This window comes from Micropterus dolomieu, linkage group LG13 (genome assembly GCF_021292245.1).
Source record: "Micropterus dolomieu isolate WLL.071019.BEF.003 ecotype Adirondacks linkage group LG13, ASM2129224v1, whole genome shotgun sequence".
Lineage (NCBI taxonomy): Eukaryota > Metazoa > Chordata > Actinopteri > Centrarchiformes > Centrarchidae > Micropterus > Micropterus dolomieu.
Window position 1 is genome coordinate 17849739 of NC_060162.1, and position 21807 is coordinate 17871545.

Below are 21807 nucleotides of genomic sequence, written 5' to 3' on the forward strand. Positions count from 1 at the left end.
GAAATTTATTGGATATTTCAAACTTTTTTAACAAATAAAAAACTGAAAAATTGGGCGTGCAAAATTATTCAGCCCCCTTAAGTTAATACTTTGTAGTGCCACCTTTTGCTGCGATTACAGCTGTAAGTCGCTTGGGGTACGTCTCTCAGTTTTGCACATCGAGAGACTGAAATTTTTGCCCATTCCTCCTTGCAAAACAGCTCGAGCTCAGTGAGGTTGGATGGAGAGCGTTTGTGAACAGCAGTTTTCAGTTCTTTCCACAGATTCTCGATTGGATTCAGGTCTGGACTTTGACTTGGCCATTCTAACACCTGGATATGTGTATTTGTTAACCATTCCAGTGTAGGTTTTGCTTTATGTTTTGGATCATTGTCTTGTTGGAAGACAAATCTCTGTCCCAGTCTCAGGTCTTTTGCAGACGCCATCAGGTTTTCTTCAAGAATGGTCCTGTATTTGGCTCCATCCATCTTCCCATCAATTTTAACCATCTTCCCTGTCCCTGCTGAAGAAAAGCAGGCCCAAACCATGATGCTGCCACCACCATGTTTGACAGTGGGGATGGTGTGTTCAGGGTGATGAGCTGTGTTGCTTTTACGCCAAACATAACGTTTTGCATTGTTGCCAAAAAGTTCGATTTTGGTTTCATCTGACCAGAGCACCTTCTTCCACATATTTGGTGTGTCTCCCAGGTGGCTTGTGGCAAACTTTAAACGAGACTTTTTATGGATATCTTTAAGGAATGGCTTTCTTCTTGCCACTCTTCCATAAAGGCTAGATTTGTGCAGTATACGACTGATTGTTGTCCTATGGACAGAGTCTCCCACCTCAGCTGTAGATCACTGCAGTTCATCCAGAGTGATCATGGGCCTCTTGGCTGCATCTCTGATCAGTCTTCTCCTTGTATGAGCTGAAAGTTTAGAGGGACGGCCGGGTCTTCGTAGATTTGCAGTGGTCTGATACTCCTTCCATTTCAATATTATCGCTTGCACAGTGCTCCTTGGGATGTTTAAAGCTTGGGAAATCTTTTTGTATCCAAATCCGGCTTTAAACTTCTGCACAACAGTATCTCGGACCTGCCTGGTGTGTTCCTTGTTCTTCTTGATGCTCTCTGCGCTTTAAACGGACCTCTGAGACTATCACAGAGCAGGTGCATTTATACGGAGACTTGATTTCACACAGGTGGATTCTATTTACCATTAGTCATTTAGGTCAACATTGGATCATTCAGAGATCCTCACTGAACTTCTGGAGAGAGTTTGCTGCACTGAAAGTAAAGGGGCTGAATAATTTTGCACGCCCAATTTTTCAGTTTTTTATTTGTTAAAAAGGTTTGAAATATCCAATAAATTTCGTTCCACTTCATGATTGTGTCCCACTTGTTGTTGATTCTTCACAAAAAATTACAGTTTTATATCTTTATGTTTGAAGCCTGAAATGTGGCAAAAGGTCAAAAAGTTCAAGGGGGCCGAATACTTTCGCAAGGCACTGTAACTGGTCAAAAGTCTGGTGAAGAATTAAACATACCCTGTTCTACAGAAAATGAAAAAGTTTTTTTGTAATAGATGTATGTCATTGAATGGAAAAACAGTACATTTTCCATTCCAATGTGACTGTAAATACAATACACATACGCAACTGGTGATACAAATTATCTGCAACTCAATAAAAAACAATGCCCATACACTAACCCAAGTGACATACACACCCTCAACCCTGGAGCATAAAGATTAGATGGTTTGTGAGTGAGGCAATTTGTATAATGATCCCATATATGTGGTTATCCCTCTACAGTGGATACAGTCTTCTCCAGAAAATGTTTGATTTGTGTCTTCTTAACATCAGAATTGTCCTTCTGTGCTGACTCGTCCTTAAGATTCAACCAGTGCTGAAGCCTCATTTCAGTTCTCTCCCATAACGTATCATCCACACCTTCTCTTTCCCTTTCCCCTCCACTTTCTATATCATTTCACAATGTGAAAGCATCTGCTGTATTTACCTTAAGTCAGCAGACATAAACCCAGGGATGGTGACTTGGCATGAATATCAATGCAAACAAACTTGGTATAAGGAAACATGTGGCAGACACAGAATACACACATTCTCAGAAGGTGTACGATGAACTGGAAAACAGACTTGGGAGTTATCTCACACCGCCGACTAGTTTGGTGGTAGTGGTGCTTATAAAGGATGTCATGCTGATACATACTGTACTATTATACAATAGTATCCTATTATCAAGGTGTAGGTAAAGTGAAGGCTCAAAATAGTAAATAAACTAAGAATAACTTGAGTTTACAGATCACTGCATTTTCCCTTAACACTGTGAATATTACTTCTTTACAAATGCAGTTTTATTAGACCATACTCCAGCTGTAATAACCCACCTGGTAAAAACATTTAAATTCTGCCAAGTAGCTCTTACACATAGATTAATTATTTAAATAATGAAAATTTTAACAAAGTCTTCACATCAAACTCATGTTTAAAGAAATTAATAAATGCTCTTCCATTTTATATTTTGGCATAAAATATATTATCTACAAATAATGATTTACATTATTATAGACATGAATTACATAGATGCAGAGAGGAAAAAAACAGATGTCTCTTTTCACACTAAAGTATGAGTACCACTTTTTCTGAATCAAATCTACTCCAATTTTAGCGACTATTTCTTTAAAAATGCAACCGAAGCTGAGCCATGTCCTAGCACTGACCCTTGGTGTACAAAAATTAGGACAAACCTTTATTGGTAAACCAAATGGCAGCCACAGCTTGTGGACAAACTGTGTAGGGAAGTCCGGGCAGGACTGTGACAGATTGTCAGAGTGAACGGGTGACTGTTGACAATGTGTGCTGTGTTCAGGAAAGCACATTCAGCACAATCACACAAAAAGAGACAGAGAAAAGAACCTGAAGCCTCTGTTGTATCACTTTAGACACATATAACCACATAGACACCACACTCACAATTTTATGGAGGCACACACAGACACACACTTGCACAACGGGATAGAACAATACCATGCCATCAGGAAAAGATAAGAAAGAACACACAAGCCTGCAGCCTATTTACTGCAAAATTTTCCAACAAACATTAATTTTAGTTTTTCCCAACACTATCTCACCTGCTCTCTTCCTTATATCAAAATCCTAACAAACATCACACCCCCTCCACTCCCCAGGTAATGCCTCTTTTGCGTTCCTCTTTGTCCTGCTAGTTCTTTGCAATTAAGCAAATGGGTCATTAATTAATCGCCGCAGGCAACAGGACACATGAGGAGTTAATCAGACTCGATGGATGGACTGCTGGGAAAGAGCATGACACACAAACACACATACACATTTGCACACACATACAAACACAGGCCCACTTTCACAAACTATTGACATTTCTGATAAGTGAGCCTCCAGTAAGATGTGTATGAATAGAATTACAGAAAAGCAGCTTGATCATTGATTTGTGTTGTCAAACTGTGCTGAGTGGCAGTCCCTTCAAGGAGGAAACTTTGGTTGAAACCTTGCCTCAGGCCATCAGCATTCAGTGTTAGACAAGAGGATATTTCTCCAGCGTGTGACTGTACACAGCTCAATCGTTGAGACTGAGTACTGCTGACAAATCATTTTCATGAAGAATAAACAAATAGGGCTATTGACGGGAAAACCACACAGGATTCGTATAGGCTGGATTTATACCAGGCAAATTGGTTTGATAAGTACAGGGCCAGTCCCAGACAGGTGCAATCTCAGTGACATCACTTTGCCTGTTGAGACAGAGGCTAATTGTGAATGCAGACATGTTTCTCAGACCTCTTCTGCTTTAAAGGTGGTTTCTCTTGAGGCACTGAGAGCATTATGTTTTCTTCTTTTTATCTTTCTCGTTCTGTGGCTCTCTTCCCCTCTCTCTGATGTGTGTGTGTTTGTGCAATGGATGATTGATAGAATAGGGTAGGACTCAGGTAATTACATGCACAAATGTTGGGAATGTTTGGAATCTGCACCAGCAGAAGAGAATACCAGATGTGTCCAGCACCACACAGCAGGAAGTAAAAAAAACTAAGTAGGGCCACAACTAACCGTTATTTTCCTTTACAATTATTCTTCTGATTATTGTCTCGATTAATCATTTTGTTATAGTGAAAAATGTCTAAACAGTAAAACAACAAATCTCACATTTCATTGTCTTACAATTTGATTCATACAAGAATCAATTATCAAAATAATCGACAAATCAAATTAACCAACTGCTCTAACTCTAAGACAAATTACGCTAATGACCCCACCAAATACACAAAAATATATATGGTACACTTGCATAAAGACACACAGATCACATGCCATCAAACGCCTCCAGAATATCACGAATGAAGTGGTTTTCCTTGATTTCTGTTAGTCACTGTAATGCTTTATTAACTTTTCTCCAGTAGATGGCAGACTTTTACAGTAATACAGTAGATTCAGCACATTGTTTACCATAGTATGGTCTCCTGAAGCATTCTGTGGGACACAGATAACCATGTGTCATCACTTCCATCTACTGCCATTGAGTCAGAGGGGAAGAGGTGTTTCTTCCTCAGACATCCTCTATATTCCTTTAACCGCACATGCCGGCCTGCCTGCCCTTCTGCTATCTGTCAGCAGGAAAAAGAGAGCAATGGAGGGTGAGCGGGCCAACGTGGACAGGACGGGAAAAGGCAGTAACCACAATGACACAGGATGAGAGTTGTTTCGTCCAGTGCATTCAGCACTATCTGATCTGCCAGAGGCACAAGAGGAAGGAAACGTTGACAACATGAAGCAGAAGCTAAGAAGCTAAGACTCTCACCTGGAAAAACCTGAAACACTGCTACTCTGGTGGTAATATTACAGTAAATATATGCAGAACTTGTGATGTAGACTTTTCCTGATTAGATAACACTGGCAGCAAACATTCCAGCAATGAAACTACTGAGCCAGATATGAACCACATGAACCATCAGTAAAATATCAACTAATGTTTTTGAGAGAAGAGCCAGAGTCTCCCGTATAATGTGAAAATAAGCTGATCGGCCTAAAAGACATAAATCTTGCTGGAATGTATAGGAGTTGTGACTAGTATACTCAATATCTGCATTTCATCACAGAGCCAAAACGCTATGTGGAGTGGGGGATTAAATATATCTACCAGAGCATTTGATCTAATAGAACACGAAAGAAATATTTTACATTGTTCTTACTGACTAAATGGATTCATTTATTTCTTACTGCACTTCTGTAATCAAATTTCCCTCCTTCATTAAGATAATTACTCTAAAAAGTCTGGAACAACAGAGCCTGAGACAAGACCAACAACTGTAATTTCATTTGAAAGACTCTTTTAGTCTGCTGAAACTGCACAGCAGAGGGAGGGACCACACAGACAGAAAGACAGATACAGTAGATAGCTAGCTAGATAGATAAAACTCTTCAACTTGGCCATTAAAGTATACAGACAGTAAGGTACTAAAATGTATTATAGTGGGATTTATTACTCTGTACTTTCCACTCAAGCAAGAAATTGGCCCAATACCTGAACACCAAAAATGAAAGGATGGGCTTGTGACCCGTTCTACTTTACTTGGATTGAATTTAAAATTCATTGCAAATTGGGATTTTCTCCACCAGGTGGCGTTGCAGAGCTATCATGAACATTCACAGGGACAAACTCAGACACAGCAAGAACAATGGGTGTAAAGCCTTAACATTAAGCTGTATCATGTCTTGGCGTTTATTTAAACATAGTCGTCATATTTTTTTATTCAGTCCCAAGCCTCCAGGTTCATTTGTTGTCAAAGAAAACATGAGATATTTACTATGATAAAACTGTACAGGAGCAGGTAAGTTATCAGGCCACTACAGTAGTTAATTCCACTGTTTGATTCTTATCTGGAATTGAAGGTCAAGTTTGGTATTAGAGTACAGCCACAGACTAGTATGCCATAAAATGAAAACCTTCTGACTCAATTTTCTTTTTAACAACTGCAATAAATCAGAGGAGCGCCACCACTGAGAAGAGCATGCTTCTAACCCAGGGACTACCAGTAGTTCCCAACCTGGAAAGTTAGTTCAGCATTGATTCTCTGTCTCGCTGTGATACCACTATAACCATCTAACCTATGAATCCTGAGGAACCAAAACTGGAAATCCAGTACACACTGCCCTCGAAGAGGAGAGTAAGCACCATGAAAGGAATGGTTCAGCTCACCCTCTGGGCTGCGGACTGTAGTGCTTTTACTAAAAACCTCTGCTTTAAGCTCATGTCCTGTTAGTCTACACCTTTCACCCCTCACCATGATACCTCACATACCTCGACCCCACTCACAAATACAAAGATTTTTAAAAACTAAAAACTCTCACAGTCAATAAATCATTCAGTCCTTGGGCAACTTTTCAGACTTTTTGCCTTTATAATAAACTGGCAGGATGTTAAAATGAAAAGTATTAATAACAAAACATTGAAGAGCCTGCAGAGCAAGGATGGAAGAGCCTTTCACTGCAGGGGCCTCAGACCTCGATACACCCAAGGAAAGACCTAAATTGGTGCAGAAGTTAATGTAAAAAATCTAAAATATAGCAGCTTATTATTTTTATACATTGTGAAATAAATCATAATACGTGTTAAATAAGTAATGAGTGTGACATGATGCTCTGCCGTTCCTATCCTAGGGGTCGGGACCTCTCAAGAAGTCCTAAGAATTTTTTTTATGAATTCATCACATACTTCTGTTACACAAATTATTGTATATCTTCTTATGATTTGATTTAAATGACACAATCCAAGAAATGTCGATCTGCTCACTCAACTCCATCTCCACCCTACCACCATAGTCTGTGCTAAAGGGTGACAATTGGGCCTTTTTTGGGTCAAAAGCCAAAAAGGTTGGGAACCAGTAGGGCGTATCGCCTGTTTATAATCCCACAAGCCCAAAGTCCTGACTGACTCATAAAATATGTTCAATAGCCTCACAAAAGACACAGTGGAAGGATAATAAAAAATATTTCCACCCCATTGCCATACAGCTGCATAACTCTGCTTGCTCTGTCAGGCCCCTCTACTTATGTGATATAATGATTATCCAGCTCAAGCTCAAGGTGTGTGCAGATCGGCTCCCACCTGTGCAGAGGTAATTACAATTTCACTCTTCTCCAACAGTCATAGAGAACAAGACCATAACTCTGAAAGTGAGACACTACTTAACCACACATAGATCTGCATGATGTAGAGTAACACACCTGCACACTTACAATCACAGACACACCCATATATTCCCCCTCACACACAGTAACACCATTCTTACAAGCAGATATATGCTCATAAAGTTGGCCTCATTTTGAGGGATTTATTGCATTCTAATAAGCATCAATGTGATTTAAAACAGCAAGTAATATTCATTTTTACATAACAATTGAAGACTCCTGGAATCCGTAAAACAGTAGTGAAAATGATTCAATGCAGAAAAATATTTTAAGTACCAAAATCAGCATATCCTCACCAGCAAACAAAGAAATGAAACAGGTCTTTAGCTTTATCATTTACAAAGGGACTTAATCATGAAATTGTAAGAATCTTAACTATGTTCCAAAATTTACCCATGTGAGAGTTCAGAGGTAGACCACAAGGACTGAATAATCTCCATTTCAAATAATTTCAAGGAAAAACCTGGAAGACCTGTCCAACAATAACAATCTGTATATGAAAATAAGCTTTTTAGAGAAGAACTATTCATGTTATATATTACTTAAACAGGTAGAACTTCATGATTGATAAATCTATCTCAATGCATATAATTTCAAAAAACAGTACACATAAAGATAATTTTCCCTATAGTCAAGTTAACATTCTTTGGATGCATAAATAATCTACAGAACCTATGACATTTACTGCATTGCCATACTACTGAGGGACTTTCAATTTTTCAAAAGTAGCAGCTACAAATTATAAAGGGCTTGAAAATTCTTATTTGGTATGTGGTAAACATGTTCCTACAGACCATGTTTATAAAGAGCCCCAGCCCCTCAGGTGATCACTCATCGCAGTGCAATGTGTGTCATGCTGCATTTCTAGTCAAGGGTGTGTTCATAAGGGTGTGTTCGAGCCTGACAACCTGATACTTAAAATGGAAAACACACTTCAATTTTAAAAGAGCAGAAACAAAGTCAAATAGTTTAAATTAACTGAATTAGGAGAAACAGACTCTGCTGTGAATAAAAAAGACAGTGGTCAATTGTGAGGGCTTGTGAACAATGCAAGCCATTAAGCTTTTTGTGGAAGGAAATTTCAAACAGATTGTTATGTGCACTGCTGCACTTCCTCCCTAACTAGTGTTCAGCTGGTGTTTTCACTATGCAAAACAGAAATTTGACACTGACCACAATCTAGGACTACTCAGTTCTCAGAATCTATTCTGACCATCTAAAGGTAGCTTTATGAACACACCCAATACCTACACAGTTGCAACAAGACAGACACACAGAAAATGCAATGACATCCAAGCTAATTACAAGGTTCTAAATCCTTGGAATTGTTTTGAAAATATATTTTTCGAACAGGGAATTTTACTGTGTCCTGGTTTGTTGCTGTTTTGTTTGTGTTGCTGTAATTTATCCTCTTGCGGCCTGTGATTCTCCCACGAAGGCCCTGTTGTCATAGAGATGCTGATGTCTCTCTGGGTCAGGGCTAGGTGGGTCGGTCAGTGGTACCTCGTACAAGGATTCTTCTGTCACTGTGATCACAGTGACATCTGGTGATGATTCAACAGAAATGCTCTCTTTTGTCTCCTCCTCAACCCCCAGGGCCTTCAGGATGTCGCACTTACACATAGGGCAGGTCCTCCTCTCCAGCAGCCATGGCTCAATGCAGGTTTTGTGGAAGATGTGATCACATGTTAGCACTGTCACCACTTCGCCTGCCTTGTAGGATTCAATACATACGGCACACATATGGGAGTCAGAAGTAGTTTCCTCATCCCCTCTCTTGAGTGTGCGTACTTGTAGACGCCCAATGGCCTTCTTAGCCTCCGATTTCAGCCTCCTCTCAGCGCGCCTATGCATATTCAGATTGTAGAGACGATTTGCAGAGATAAACACAAAGTAGGTGATAGAGGCTGCTGTCACAATGAAGAAGGCGATGGACAGGAAGTAAAGCCAGTAGGTGTCCATCCAGGGTCCATGAGGGTTGCCTACATCAATAAGCATCTGAACATCTGTCCCATTCTGCACCAACCTGACAACCTCCATGCCCTGAGTGTTGCCAATCATGATAGCCACAATACCAGCTGCATCTGAGTGTGCCATGTGAGTGGTGCTGTTGCCACTGCCATCCACATTATACACCACCACACCAGCTGCTCCTTCAAGTTTGGCAGCATTGATCTTCTCATTGAAGGTGCAGTTGCCCCTTTTAACCAGGGCTATCCAAGGCGGTGAGCTGGAATTGCGGTTGTAGACATCTGAGCCACAGCCTCTGGGGTCTCCCTTGGGAAGCATAACAATGCCTGAGGCTTTCTCCAGGGGAGAGTTACGACCATACACCCCACACTCACAATATTTGTCCACAGTCACATTGTTGCTGTTAACGTAGTTTATTTCCACCATGGCTGTCCAAAACACGAAGGCTGCTGAATAGCGAACAAGCCCTGACAAACACAGCAACAGCAGCATGCAATGTTGTGTCTTCTTATCCATGGTAACACTCTTCTCAAAAAAACAGGAAGCCCTCTGTTAGCTTCTTTAGCTTCTTTAAAACTCCTTTGTTAGTTCCAGTTCCTGGTTTGTTCGAGCCACAGCGATCTGAATACAGCTACAGTTTCACCTAACCTGCTGTCTACAGTAATCTGATATGAACCTTTGGTAACATAACACGAGCTCTGCGTCAGCCACTCACCTCTTGTTATCTTCCTGAACCTTGTTCACTGAGTGCTCTGCGCAGAGGGCAGGGTATTGGTATTCAACAAGTTGAAGTACACAAAACACACAGACCTGTGCTGTTTCAATAGCCAAGGAACAGCATACAAGAAGACAAGACGCGATAAGTAAAATGATAAGGATAACTTCCTGGACATAGGTCAGTAACACAGAGCAATCTTGTGAAACTAATAAAGGCTGCAGACTTTTCCCTGTGTAATGATGAGTAGACCAACTCAACCAGTTTCTCTGGTTTGGCTTGTTTCCTTCCCCTATTTTGTGACTGTCAAAACTGTTGTGAAAAGCAAACTGACAAGTATTCACTCTAAAAGACTTACAGTCCACTTCTACCAAACATTTACATAGACACATTTTAAATGTGTCCTTTAAATCACACAGGATTTGCACCCAATCGTATATAATAATGGCTTTCCTTCATGCCTACAGGTACTTAAAGAGCTGTATTCCACACCGCTAGCATACCAGTGACAACTGAGATGGAACCGGGTATTGTCTAGTTTCCATTGCATCTTCTTACACAGAAGTAAAAGCTCACTCTGAGAGAGACAGAGAGGCTTCCATTGACAAATGAGATGGAAAGGTCTCTTGCCAAGCTGCTATTTTACCTTAGTTCTCCGACACACATTTACAAAGTGCAGTACACTAGCCTCTGTATAATGTGCTCTTAAATAATTTATTTCAGTGGGATAAAATCTGTAAATAAAATAAAGCCTGGTACTTGTTCTTAGTATGGCTGCTGCAGCTCATAGTTCTTGATAACAGGAACAATGGGGCTGCTTCGACCCTTAAACTCCTGAAACTCAAATAATTACCTAGACACAGCTAAAAATAAAGCCAAATGTGAAACCCATGGATTAACTATACATTAACTACAGCTATTTTGTTTTTGTTTTTCTCAATTTCTTCAAAACATTCTACCATAAATTGTGTGAATTCAGGAATCACATTTTCAAGATAACCTCTATGACTTTCTACGCCAATGCTGGCCTCTGCTGGTTGGATAAAGGTCTGGTCAAAGACAAAAACAGCTGCACATAGTGAGGGTTATCTGAGTCACTCGGAAATCCAGGCTGAAACATCTGATATAATATATGTGTATGTCATAAATTCAAATGATTTGGTCCCAAAAGATATTTTGTCATTTTCATGCATTTGTTACTTGCTGGATTGTTGCAATTCCCTATTATCAGGCTGAAAAAGTCCCTTAGCACTCTCCAGTTGATCCAGATTGCTGCGGCACATGTACTAAAAAAAAAGAGATCAAATTTCTCCTGTTTTAGCTTCTCTGCTCTGGCTCCCTGTAAAATCCAGAATATAACTTTAAATCCTTCACCTCACCTATAAAGCCCTTAATGGTAAGGCACCATCTTATCTAAAGAGTACCCCATTGCCCCACTAGAACACTGCGCTCTCAGATTGTAGGGTTACTTGTGGTTCCTAATGTCTCCAAAAGCAAAATGGGAGACAGAGCTTTCAGCTATCAAGCCCCCCCGCCCCCCCCCCCCCCCCCCCCCCCGTGGAACCGGGTCCCAATTTAGGTTCAGGAGGCAGACACCATTTCCACATTTAAGAGTATGCTTAAGCTTATAGTTAGGGCTGGCTCGGGTGAGCCCTGAACCATCTCTCAGTTATGCTTCTATAACTCTTGACTGCCAGGAGACTTCCCATGATGCACTGAGCTCCTCTCTCTCCTCTCCTTCCCCATCTGTGTGCATTCTTATCTCTTCAATGTATGTTACAAACTCAACTTCTTCCCTCTCCCATAGTTTTGTGCTTTCTGGTCTATCTCCTTCTCAACGCTTTCAGCAGGCATTTCTTCCTCCAGAGCTGTAGAGTCTGGATCTGCAGTTGCAAGCCACCTACTGCCCCCTTCCTGCTCGACACCCACTGCTATAAGTATCATTATTAGTCCTATTAATATTATTATCATTATTAATACTATTGTTAATTTTATTGATATTTGTATTATTACCACTTCCATGCTACTCCAGCTCTCTCGCTTTCTATCTCTTTCTCTCTCTGCTTTGCCATTGTTGCCAAGTGCTTGCTTATGGTGGGAAATGTTGGGTTTCTGTAAATAATATTTCAAAGAGTATGGTCTAGACCTGCTCTACATGAAGAGTGCAATTAGATCTCTGAAATGGTCCAATATAAATAAAATAAAGTTGAAGGCACATCCTGTGCAGAACCATGGGGTTCACTATTAAATGAATAAATATGGCCACATTAAGTAAAAAATGTTATGCATAAATACAAACTATATCCATAAAATAGAAAATTTTAAAAAGTCCAGTACATTTTTAAAACTCAAAAGTTATGTCCTCTGCTTAGTAACAAAAAGTGGCATTATAAAATAAAATGGTTATTGAATATTGTGATATTTTGACATAAAAACTGCCAGGATTAAATAGAAAGTACCCGCCATAAACTCTGTAATTGTGAAAAGAAGCAGGATTAAATAACATGTCATGAATTCAAGCTGAGTTTTAAAAATGTATGGATATAGTCCATAGACTGTATAAAAGAGGGGATGGTCACACAATGCTACACATTTACTTTATGTCAAAAAGTAACCAAACTACAAGATGACTCACAAGTGTTTTAAAAAAGCCACAAATTCAATCTATTTTACCACACAGGGGAGGCATTAACTCTATCCATCACAACAAGAGAAGCATGTGCAGCCTAACATTGCTGATGTACTTGGTCTACTAATACTATCAAAATTCCAAAACTAGACTTTTTAGAATTAATTACTGTATTTTAAGAAATCATGTTATTGTTTTGCATTCAATAACCTGCGAATCTGGCTACTTCATTCAGTACATGAAAAACTCACATTTTAGTGCAGGACCAATAAACAAACAAACAAACAAACAAAAAAGAATAATCAAAACAACTTAACTCCCGTTGTGCAGCTCTGTCCCTGGAGTGAAGATAACCCCGTCCATCAGTTTAATATCCCTGAGCGCTTAGATGTCTTAAAGTGGGCACGCGTGTTCTGTCCTCTCTGGTCTGTGGATTTGGAGAAAACTTGGGACATGTCCAAACAAGTCCGACACCCCGAAATTTGCGCACACACCCCTTTTTTCTGCCGTACAAGTCTAGTTGTTACGTGTCTAATAAAAGTTGTAATATGAGTAGAGAATGAAAGTATGTAGTAGTAGATTTAGTTTGAATATCCATACACACAGCCTACCTAAATTAATATTGTTAGATGTTATTGGGTATATTAATTTCAGTCAATATATCTTTCTTTATTGACATGATACTTGGTTGGAGACTGTCAGATGTGGATGAAAGCTCAGAAATATCAAGTCAATATTTCATTTGAGATAACTTTCAGTTCAGTACATTTTTTCTTACTTAACTAACTCCTGACACTTTTTTGCAGCCACTAATGCCCATGAAGGTAAATTATTAGTTATATTGGTGATAAGATCCGGCATCATTTTAAATCAGATGTGAACATTTAGCTCTTTCCATTACCAGAAAAGAAAAAAAAAGGAATTTCCACATTTGAAAATGTGATATAACTGTATTAAAGTGGCTTTATGCTCTATTACACCCATGGTGCGCCTCGGGCTTGAGTCGGCTGTAATGACTCGCAACTCGTGATTCCTCAGTCTTGGTAGCGCCAGACCTTTCTCTGCAGCTTGTAGTCGTAGTGTAGTGCTAGACAGAGTGCTGACAAGCAGTCCTCATTTAATCTTTGCAAGCTTGTTCCTTCCTTGGAATAATTGTTAATTTCACTTTATTGATTCGAATGACCATGAATAAGGCTGCAGCTCTGCAGAAAAAGAAGAGACAAGATTTTATACCTTACTTTCTAGGATTTGTAATATTTTTGTATTGCACGGTCCATCTTGTATCATTTACAGCAAGAACAGCTCAAGAAACCCACTCTGCCAGGGTGCGTCGAGCTCTTGGTAAGGAAATCAGGTGTGAAAAGCATTGTGTGTTTGACTATGTTTAGTTTATAGTGTTTTTAAATCTCCCACAATGTTCATAGATATGTTTGTTTTATTATTCCTGTTGAATGTGTAATTATAAATGCAACGGCTCATTTTCTTGTGTTACAAAGTGGGAGTAATCAATTGCGGCTCAGCAGTGACAGTGTTTGCTCAACTAACCCTCATGTCTTAATGGGATGAAATGCCGTGTAACTGCCATTTCAGAGTTCGGACTACAGTCGGCTACTCCAGAAACAGGCTGGTTTTTAAGAGTGACACATTTTGTCAGTGATGTTTGTGTGACCTGCTGTTTCAGAGAATGAGACAGAGTGCATCTCACCACAGTCCTCGGAGTTCCCTGAAGGCTTCTTCACGGTGCAGGAGAGGAAGGATGGAGGGCTCGTCATTTATTTTATGATTATTTTCTACATACTTATGGCTGTCGCAATAGTCTGTGATGATTACTTTCTACCATCCTTAGAAGTGATCAGTGAACGTAAGTGGCCTGTAATATTATGCAATATCTGCCTGTTTAAAAGTGTGTGTGTGTGTGTGTGTGTGTGTGTGTGTGTGTGTGTGTGTGTGTAGTGGTAGTGGGGATGTTGCATTATCACACAACTGTAATACTGTAATGTACTGTAAAAGCAATAATGACAATTTAGTTTAGTTTTATAATATATTTACTTTCTAAAGAACTTTCTAAATAAGTTTAAATAATAAGCTATGTCTGTGAGCCTTGAATTTCCCTCGGGATAAATAAAGTATATATCTATCTATCTCATGTAGTTTGTATAACTGATTGAACAGTTTGTTTGTTGGATTTCTACCATGGCGGTTGTAGAGTTTCCACTCTGTGTTTCTCCTTTTGCTTTAGATGAGGGTGTGTGTATCTTTATCATCAAGTTAGGCTAACATTAACATCAAAGTTAACTAGGGCTTTAAGTCTTCAACTATCATGTTTTGACAGACCAACATTCCAAGACCTAAATATATTATGTTTAAATTATAGAAAACACAGAAAAGCAAATGCTGAAACCAGCAAATATTCAGCATGAAGTAAAGAATTAATCATTTAATTATTAAAATTAAAACTGTTTGACTAATCAGTTAATTAAATAATCTTAAATAAGCTGTAAACTTAACTAATAAAAATACAGAGGGTAGATAAATAGCCTACATGTACAATGTAATGCAATCCCATAGGCTAGACATAGAACTTCAATATATGGCCTTTATGAAGCTTTAGACATTTTTGAGGTGGCAGTTTGTGGTATTGTTGAATTTGATTGCGCATCATCAGCTGTTTCTATTATGTTGTACACACGATATAAATTGTATTCTTGGTATTGCTTGTATCTCTCTCAGGTCTGGGACTGTCTCAGGATGTAGCAGGAGCCACATTTATGGCAGCTGGGAGTTCTGCACCTGAACTGGTCACAGCCTTTCTGGGTAATACAATAATTACAACCAGCAGTGTTGATGATGACACTAGCATAACAAGCACTGTCACTGTGTCTCTGCCCAACCTGATGAACTGTGACTTCGCCGCCATATGTGAACAGAAGGGGACTATGGACTTTGACATTTTTTTCCTCTCAGCACTTTAATTGCTGTCCAGAAATGTCCTCTTCTTCTTCATCAATACTTCCACATCATCCCTGTCTTCAAAGCTAAGATATGCTCTTTTTGTGTGTTGTGTGTTAGGTGTGTTTGTGACAAAGGGAGACATTGGGGTCAGCACCATTGTGGGATCAGCAGTGTACAACCTGCTAGGAATCTGTGCTGCATGTGGACTCTTGGCCTCTGCGGTACATTCTGCCACAAACACTCACTCCCAATATTCAGACAAATATTACCCACCTATTAACTACTTTTACAGAAGAGCAGCACATTTACATTTGAGAACCAGTGTATGCAATGTGTTGTTAAGCTGTAAACCATTCTTTTTTGTTTCTTGTATCAGGCTGGGCGACTCACCTGTTGGCCAATGTTCAGGGACTGCCTGGCATATGGCATCAGTGTTGCTGCTGTTATTGCCATCATTTCTGATAACAAAGTGTACTGGTGAGTGTATGCATGTGTATTTTTGTGCGCTGACTCGCTGATATATGGTTACATGGTGTTCAGACCTTACACCACCTACATGTAAGGTGGTTGTAAAAGACAAAGTCACGTTCAACTTTTTATTGCGTCTTGTGACATTGAAAATAAAAGGTGAAAATGAAACACTAAACAAATTCAATGTAGTACAGTACTGTGATTGCTCACTGGCCTTTATTAGAAATAAATGTACCTTAAATGATGCATTATCACATCATAAACAGAAATTGTAGTAGCATCCAGTGTTTATAAAAGATTTCCACTCCTCCCAGAATTACTTAATTTTTTGACATAGAGCTTTGTCATGATCAGGACATGGAGATTTGAACAATCTAAAGTGTATTTTTTGCTGTGAAACTAAAAAGACCTTAAAAACAAAAAAAAGTAACCAAAGCATGGCTAAAAGCAATGTGAAAAAGACACCTACTGGAGACAACAACAAGAGACTTGACTTCAGATTGAAACCAAGCCCCAAAATAGTCTCCTTAATCCACAGATTTATGTTATTTAATATATTTTAAAAATCACCTGATTAGACACAAAACACATTTTGAGGTCATGTTTACACTTAATGTTTTCTCTGGTAAATGTTCTAAAAGCAAGCTCCATTTGATTAGAAATTGCCAGAGCTTTCAATCACCAGGACATCCTTGTAAAAGAGATTAAAAATCTCAATGGATTTCTTTCCTGGTAAAATAAAGGTTAAATAAAAATAAAAATTCCACAGCCTTCTTCAGCAGCTTATTCAGATGGTATCACAGTACCAAGGTCCTGTGATGACATCTGAACAAGTTTCATTCTCTGAATTAGGCCTTGGGATTTTGCTTGAAAGCTCCAGGTATAGCTTTGTAGCACTTATATCTGTCCCCAAGGTCAAGAATGAATCTTTATGCTCAAACTGTATGTTTTGGTTACAGGTATGACGCTGCCTGTCTGCTGCTCGTCTACATCGTCTACATTGTGGTTCTCTGCTTTGACCTCCGCATCAGTGAGTTTGTCCTGAGGAAGCTGAGCCCTTGCTGCACATGTCTGGGTAAAGGATCTGGTGAGAAGACTGAGAGACAGCCTCTGATGGGCTGGATTGATGACACCAGTCTGCGAGTCCACAATCACTCCAGAACAGACAGTGGGATCTTCCAGGACTCAGGATATTCTCAACTGTCCCTCAGCCTGCATGGTCTCACTGAGATTCCTGAAGGTAAAACACTCTTCCTACTGACACAAGTGCACTGTTTTCTGGTATTTTCAACATAATGTCTCCAACTGGAGTTATTCACTTCCTCATTTCACCTTTATGACCACTGATGATGTGATACAAATGTACTCATAAACATGCTTGTCTGCTCAGAAGAACAAGCAGATGCAGATGCAGAAGCAACATTTATTTATTTATTTATTTTAGTGATGATTATAACCTTGTATACTATAATTATATTTATCTATTGTCGACTGTCTGTATTGTTTCTAAAATGTGAGGATGGCTTGTCCAAGAGAAACAGATCTACATACGGGTACAAATAAAGCAACCTGAACCTTCCATCCCAGCAGAGCATAAAAGTGTGTTTGCCGTGCCAGAGAGCGACTTCAAGCGCATCCTCTGGGTTCTGTCTCTGCCCGTCATCACTGTGCTTTTCCTGACCGTCCCTGACTGCAGGAGAAGGTTGTGGAGGCGATGGTACATGTTAACCTTCTTCATGTCAGCTGTCTGGATCACAGGTTTCACATACATAATGGTGTGGATGGTCACTGTTGTTGGTAAGATGATAGTTTAAACTTTTGTTATAACTTTGTAAAATCTGCGCATTTCTTTAGTCTTTTCAGTTAAGTTGCAGGTGTAAATCATACTGTCACACACCGGGTTATAGAGCCTTTGTGGATCACAAGTGCTCGAAGAAAAATGTCTGATTTGCAGAGTAGAATCACATGTTGATCTGCTGGCTAATTCCACAGATGCCATTGTCCTGGAAAGTTAAGAGGGCTGTTATTGTAGCTCCAGTGGGCCATGTGCATATCCAGCCACAGCAGGATTACGGCCCTGTTCACCCTTAAGGAAACAGTCATGTGAACCCTGCTTGTAGAACTACCCCCGGAATCAGGCCCAAGAACAGCTTAAGCCCCCCTCCAACACAACCACCTACAACAGAGATGTAAACTGGTTTAAACAGCAACTACATCATGTGACGGTGGTAGGTCTACAGAAGTATAATGAGATTATTATCCTGTAGTCGTCAGATAGGCTCACATGGAAGTAGAGTTTAGAAAAAGCAGGCATGGGACCGAGCAGGTATAAATAAAACATACAGTATGTGATTGAGTGTTTCCCTGTGGCTCTGCTCTGTTAGCAACTTAACAACATTTATACTGAGCGATTCAGAGAACTCAAGAAAGGTTGCAATGCGCAGGCATTATATGTGGTTAATATTTGGGTACCAGTGGAGCTTAACTGAAAATATTTTTCCTCCAGTCAATCATAGCTATCACAGAGGTCATGTCCTCTGTAATATTTCTATAGGGTGTATAATGACATTAAAAGTAGTAGGGCTGCCCCCTAACAGTCGAATAAACTGTTGATGTCGATGAAATGAGTCCTTGACAACAAACTGTTCAGTTGTTGGGTAGTCGCAGAAAAGGCGACTAAAACCTTAAACTCCAGGCAGTCCATTTGTTCACAGTAGTGAAGTAATAAGTTATTTTTCAAGTTTAAGTTCATTTTCGTGTTTTGAAAAAGACTTGTGTGATGTTATACTGTGTTAAAATAACAAGCTGATTGTTCCGACACATTCAGAATAAGTACCGCTTCTCGTTAACAGGCGGCTCGCTTCATGCATGCATCTAAAATGTATATTTTAAAAGCTTGCAGTTTCATATTTCTCTGTAATGTAGCACAGTGTTAACGAGTCTTTCTCAGCCCTGGAACTCAAACCATTTTATGATGCCCCAAAAGTATATATTTAAATAAGTAATATCACAAACGTGTGACGACTTTTTGACTGATAGGTTGAACTAATGACAGTAGTGTCGTCTAAATCATGGTTATCTGCCTGCCCTGAGACAAAAAGACAAAATCTTTAGTCGGGGCAGCCCTAAAAAGGAGTTTGGGATTACTAGAACTAGAACTAGTTTTTATAGGATTACCCACATATTACACCTTTTGATCTTTGCAAGGTTCATTATAATATATTATTATATTATAAATGTGACCGTTTTTAGGCAAGAAACTACATAAATTAAATTGTAAGGAATCTGGTCTCCACCAGAATTTGATACCTGACACAAGCACATTATGAATAAATATTGAGTACATTTTCTTAGGTGGCTAGGGTTCTGCTGGGGGAAAGTGGTCTTATGACCTCAGTATTTCTAAAATCCTGGTTACAGCCCTGCTTCGAGATAATATATTAACCCTATAGCTTCAGTTAACCTGCTGCTGTTTTCTCTTTAGCTTGATTTTGTTGGAAGAGGGTTCTGATTTTGGGTTCTTATTATGTTTACACAGGTGAGACCCTTGGCATCCCTGATACAGTTATGGGCCTCACTCTGCTTGCTGCTGGAACCAGTATACCTGACACTGTGGCCAGTGTGATAGTGGCCAGAGAAGGTAAGCATCAGTGTAATGTTTTATCAGCTGAAATTCACAACAGACCTGGATATAATTTGACTAAACTATTAACAACTATTTAACAAAATTCAACAATGAATCGTAATTTGCTGAGTTTCTACTTCATAAGTAAAACCAGTGATTAATACCCAAATGTGGTAGATGCAAAAAACATCTACCAGTACTTAGGCACTGTGCTCTCTTGCTAAAAGACATTTTAGTAGTAATTATTGATTAATCATTCACTTTGCTGACTCATTTCCCCACCCACCATGACAAGTAATTACCTTAAATATTTCTGTGTTAATGAGACTTTAATCAGTATGTAAACATGCTTTCTGTTTGTCAGGGAAAGCTGACATGGCAATGTCCAACATAGTGGGCTCTAATGTTTTCGACATGCTGTGCTTGGGCCTGCCTTGGTTCATCAAGACTGCCTTTGTGGACACCAACAACCCTGTAGAGGTCAACAGTACCGGACTGGTCTTCGTTTCCTCCACGCTCCTCCTTTCCATTGTCTTCCTTTTTGTAGCCGTTCATGTTAACGGCTGGAAGTTGGATTGGAAGTTAGGAATTTTTTCTCTTTTCTGCTACATCCTCTTTGCCACTCTGTCCATCCTGTATGAGCTGGGGATTTTTGGGAATAATCCTATAAAACTGTGCAGTGACTGAGGTCTGACCTCCCCAGAACTGAAGCCATATTATCTAAGACTCTAACAAAAGTACAAAACCACAACTAAATAGTTCAGCCTATCCTCCTGAGATGTGGAAGAATAAAGGTTTTAAGATTTTTACTCAAAAATGTTATTTATTTTTATAACATGTGCTTGCAGTGGACATTGGGTCAATCTTTTCCACAAAAAATAAATTACAAGGCATGTTTTGGTAATGGTAAAATAATACATTTTCTTTTTAATTCATTCTCATTTGATGAATATTGGAAACAAATATAAAACTGATTTTAAAACCTGCTCTACTGCCTGGCTCTCTTCCTCCTCATCTGGTGACAGCTCAGTATCTGACCCTTACAGTAATGAAGTATGGAAAATTGTTGAAAATGAAACCCACTGTCCCCCCACAAAGGACATAGGTTAAAAGGTGTATTTTGAAAAACATTCACTTCTTATATCATTTAATATAATAGGTTAAGAGAATTAAGAGACTAATACATTTCAAAAACATCCTTCTGAAAAACAGATATATCTTTTTAAATGTGATCACTTAAAGGTATATGTTTTCTGTATTAAAAAGTATGTTATATATTGTCCTAAATGTTTCCAACAATTTTCAAATTCAGAAAATCCGTAATATTAATCAAGGTAATGGTGTGTTTCACTTTGTCCCGTCAATGGCTTCATAGCCCCTCAGCACATGCTTCAGTGTTGTGGTTGTCTGCCAGAATCATCTTCTTTTATACTACGGCCAGAATCTGTCACAAATTGATTGTTAACCAGTGTTAAGTCATATTTATTCAGTACATTTTTTGGTGTTGTTCTTAACTACTTTAAATTACTTTCTTGCACTTTAGCACTTAACGGGTGACATCAACTAAGTCTGTGAGGTCAGAGACGTTTTATTTTTTTATTTTAGCCTATAAGGACTTTGGTGAGGTTCAGGGTTTAGGCTTGGTGGAGATGACGATTGGGCCACGGATTCAGCCGTTGAAAGACTGCATGCTCTTATGTTGAAATGCGGAAATGAGGTATGGAGCAGGCGATCATATGCTATTGAAAATGGCCGAGTGATGTTTACGGATTTTCATTCGGACTGGTTGAAAGTTTGTCTCAAATGCAAATCCTCAAGTGCAGAATTGAGATCCACAAAATAAAAACTGGATTTAAAAATTCATGTTTCAAAGTCATAAATGTCATTCTCAAGTTAGTTATTCCCAAATGCTTTTCTTTTCTTTTTAAATTTAGTTAAAGGCAATAACATTTTATTCATTTGTTGTATTTGTGCAGATCATTTTATATTTGTAGAATATTTTGAGTTTACAAATCAGTTTTTTTATATTTGTGGAAGGTGTATATTTACAGATGACACATTTACACACAGATTGTTATCTGTTCACACAAATGTGTGTCTGTAAAAGCCACAAATAGTAAAATACATTTTAACTAATAAGTAAAAATGGAATGATGAACATTTTTATTTGTGGGGTTTATAGCTAACTGCAAAGCTTACATGGACATAAGACTGATCTATCCTTACATT

General features: G+C 39.0%; 3 protein-coding genes across 3 annotated transcripts in view; 1 reads left to right on the top strand and 2 right to left on the bottom strand.

Annotated features, from left to right (window-relative positions):
- The window catches only part of LOC123982234 (transmembrane protein 132C-like), a 217197-nt gene that overhangs the window by 110156 nt on the left and 85234 nt on the right, over window positions 1–21807 (bottom strand). The gene's annotated exons all lie outside the window — the stretch shown is intronic.
- Window positions 7334–10288, bottom strand: LOC123981855 (E3 ubiquitin-protein ligase RNF128-like). The gene has a single exon (XM_046067069.1). It carries the CDS (start codon window positions 9700–9702, stop codon window positions 8620–8622), a length of 1083 nt encoding a protein of 360 aa, XP_045923025.1. The 5' UTR covers window positions 9703–10288; the 3' UTR covers window positions 7334–8619.
- slc24a5 (solute carrier family 24 member 5) lies at window positions 13709–20415 on the top strand. The gene is made up of 9 exons (XM_046067068.1): window positions 13709–13871; window positions 14212–14391; window positions 15261–15344; window positions 15600–15703; window positions 15859–15959; window positions 16913–17193; window positions 17544–17750; window positions 19492–19593; window positions 19943–20415. Exons 1-9 carry the CDS (start codon window positions 13709–13711, stop codon window positions 20263–20265), a joined length of 1545 nt encoding a protein of 514 aa, XP_045923024.1. The 3' UTR covers window positions 20266–20415.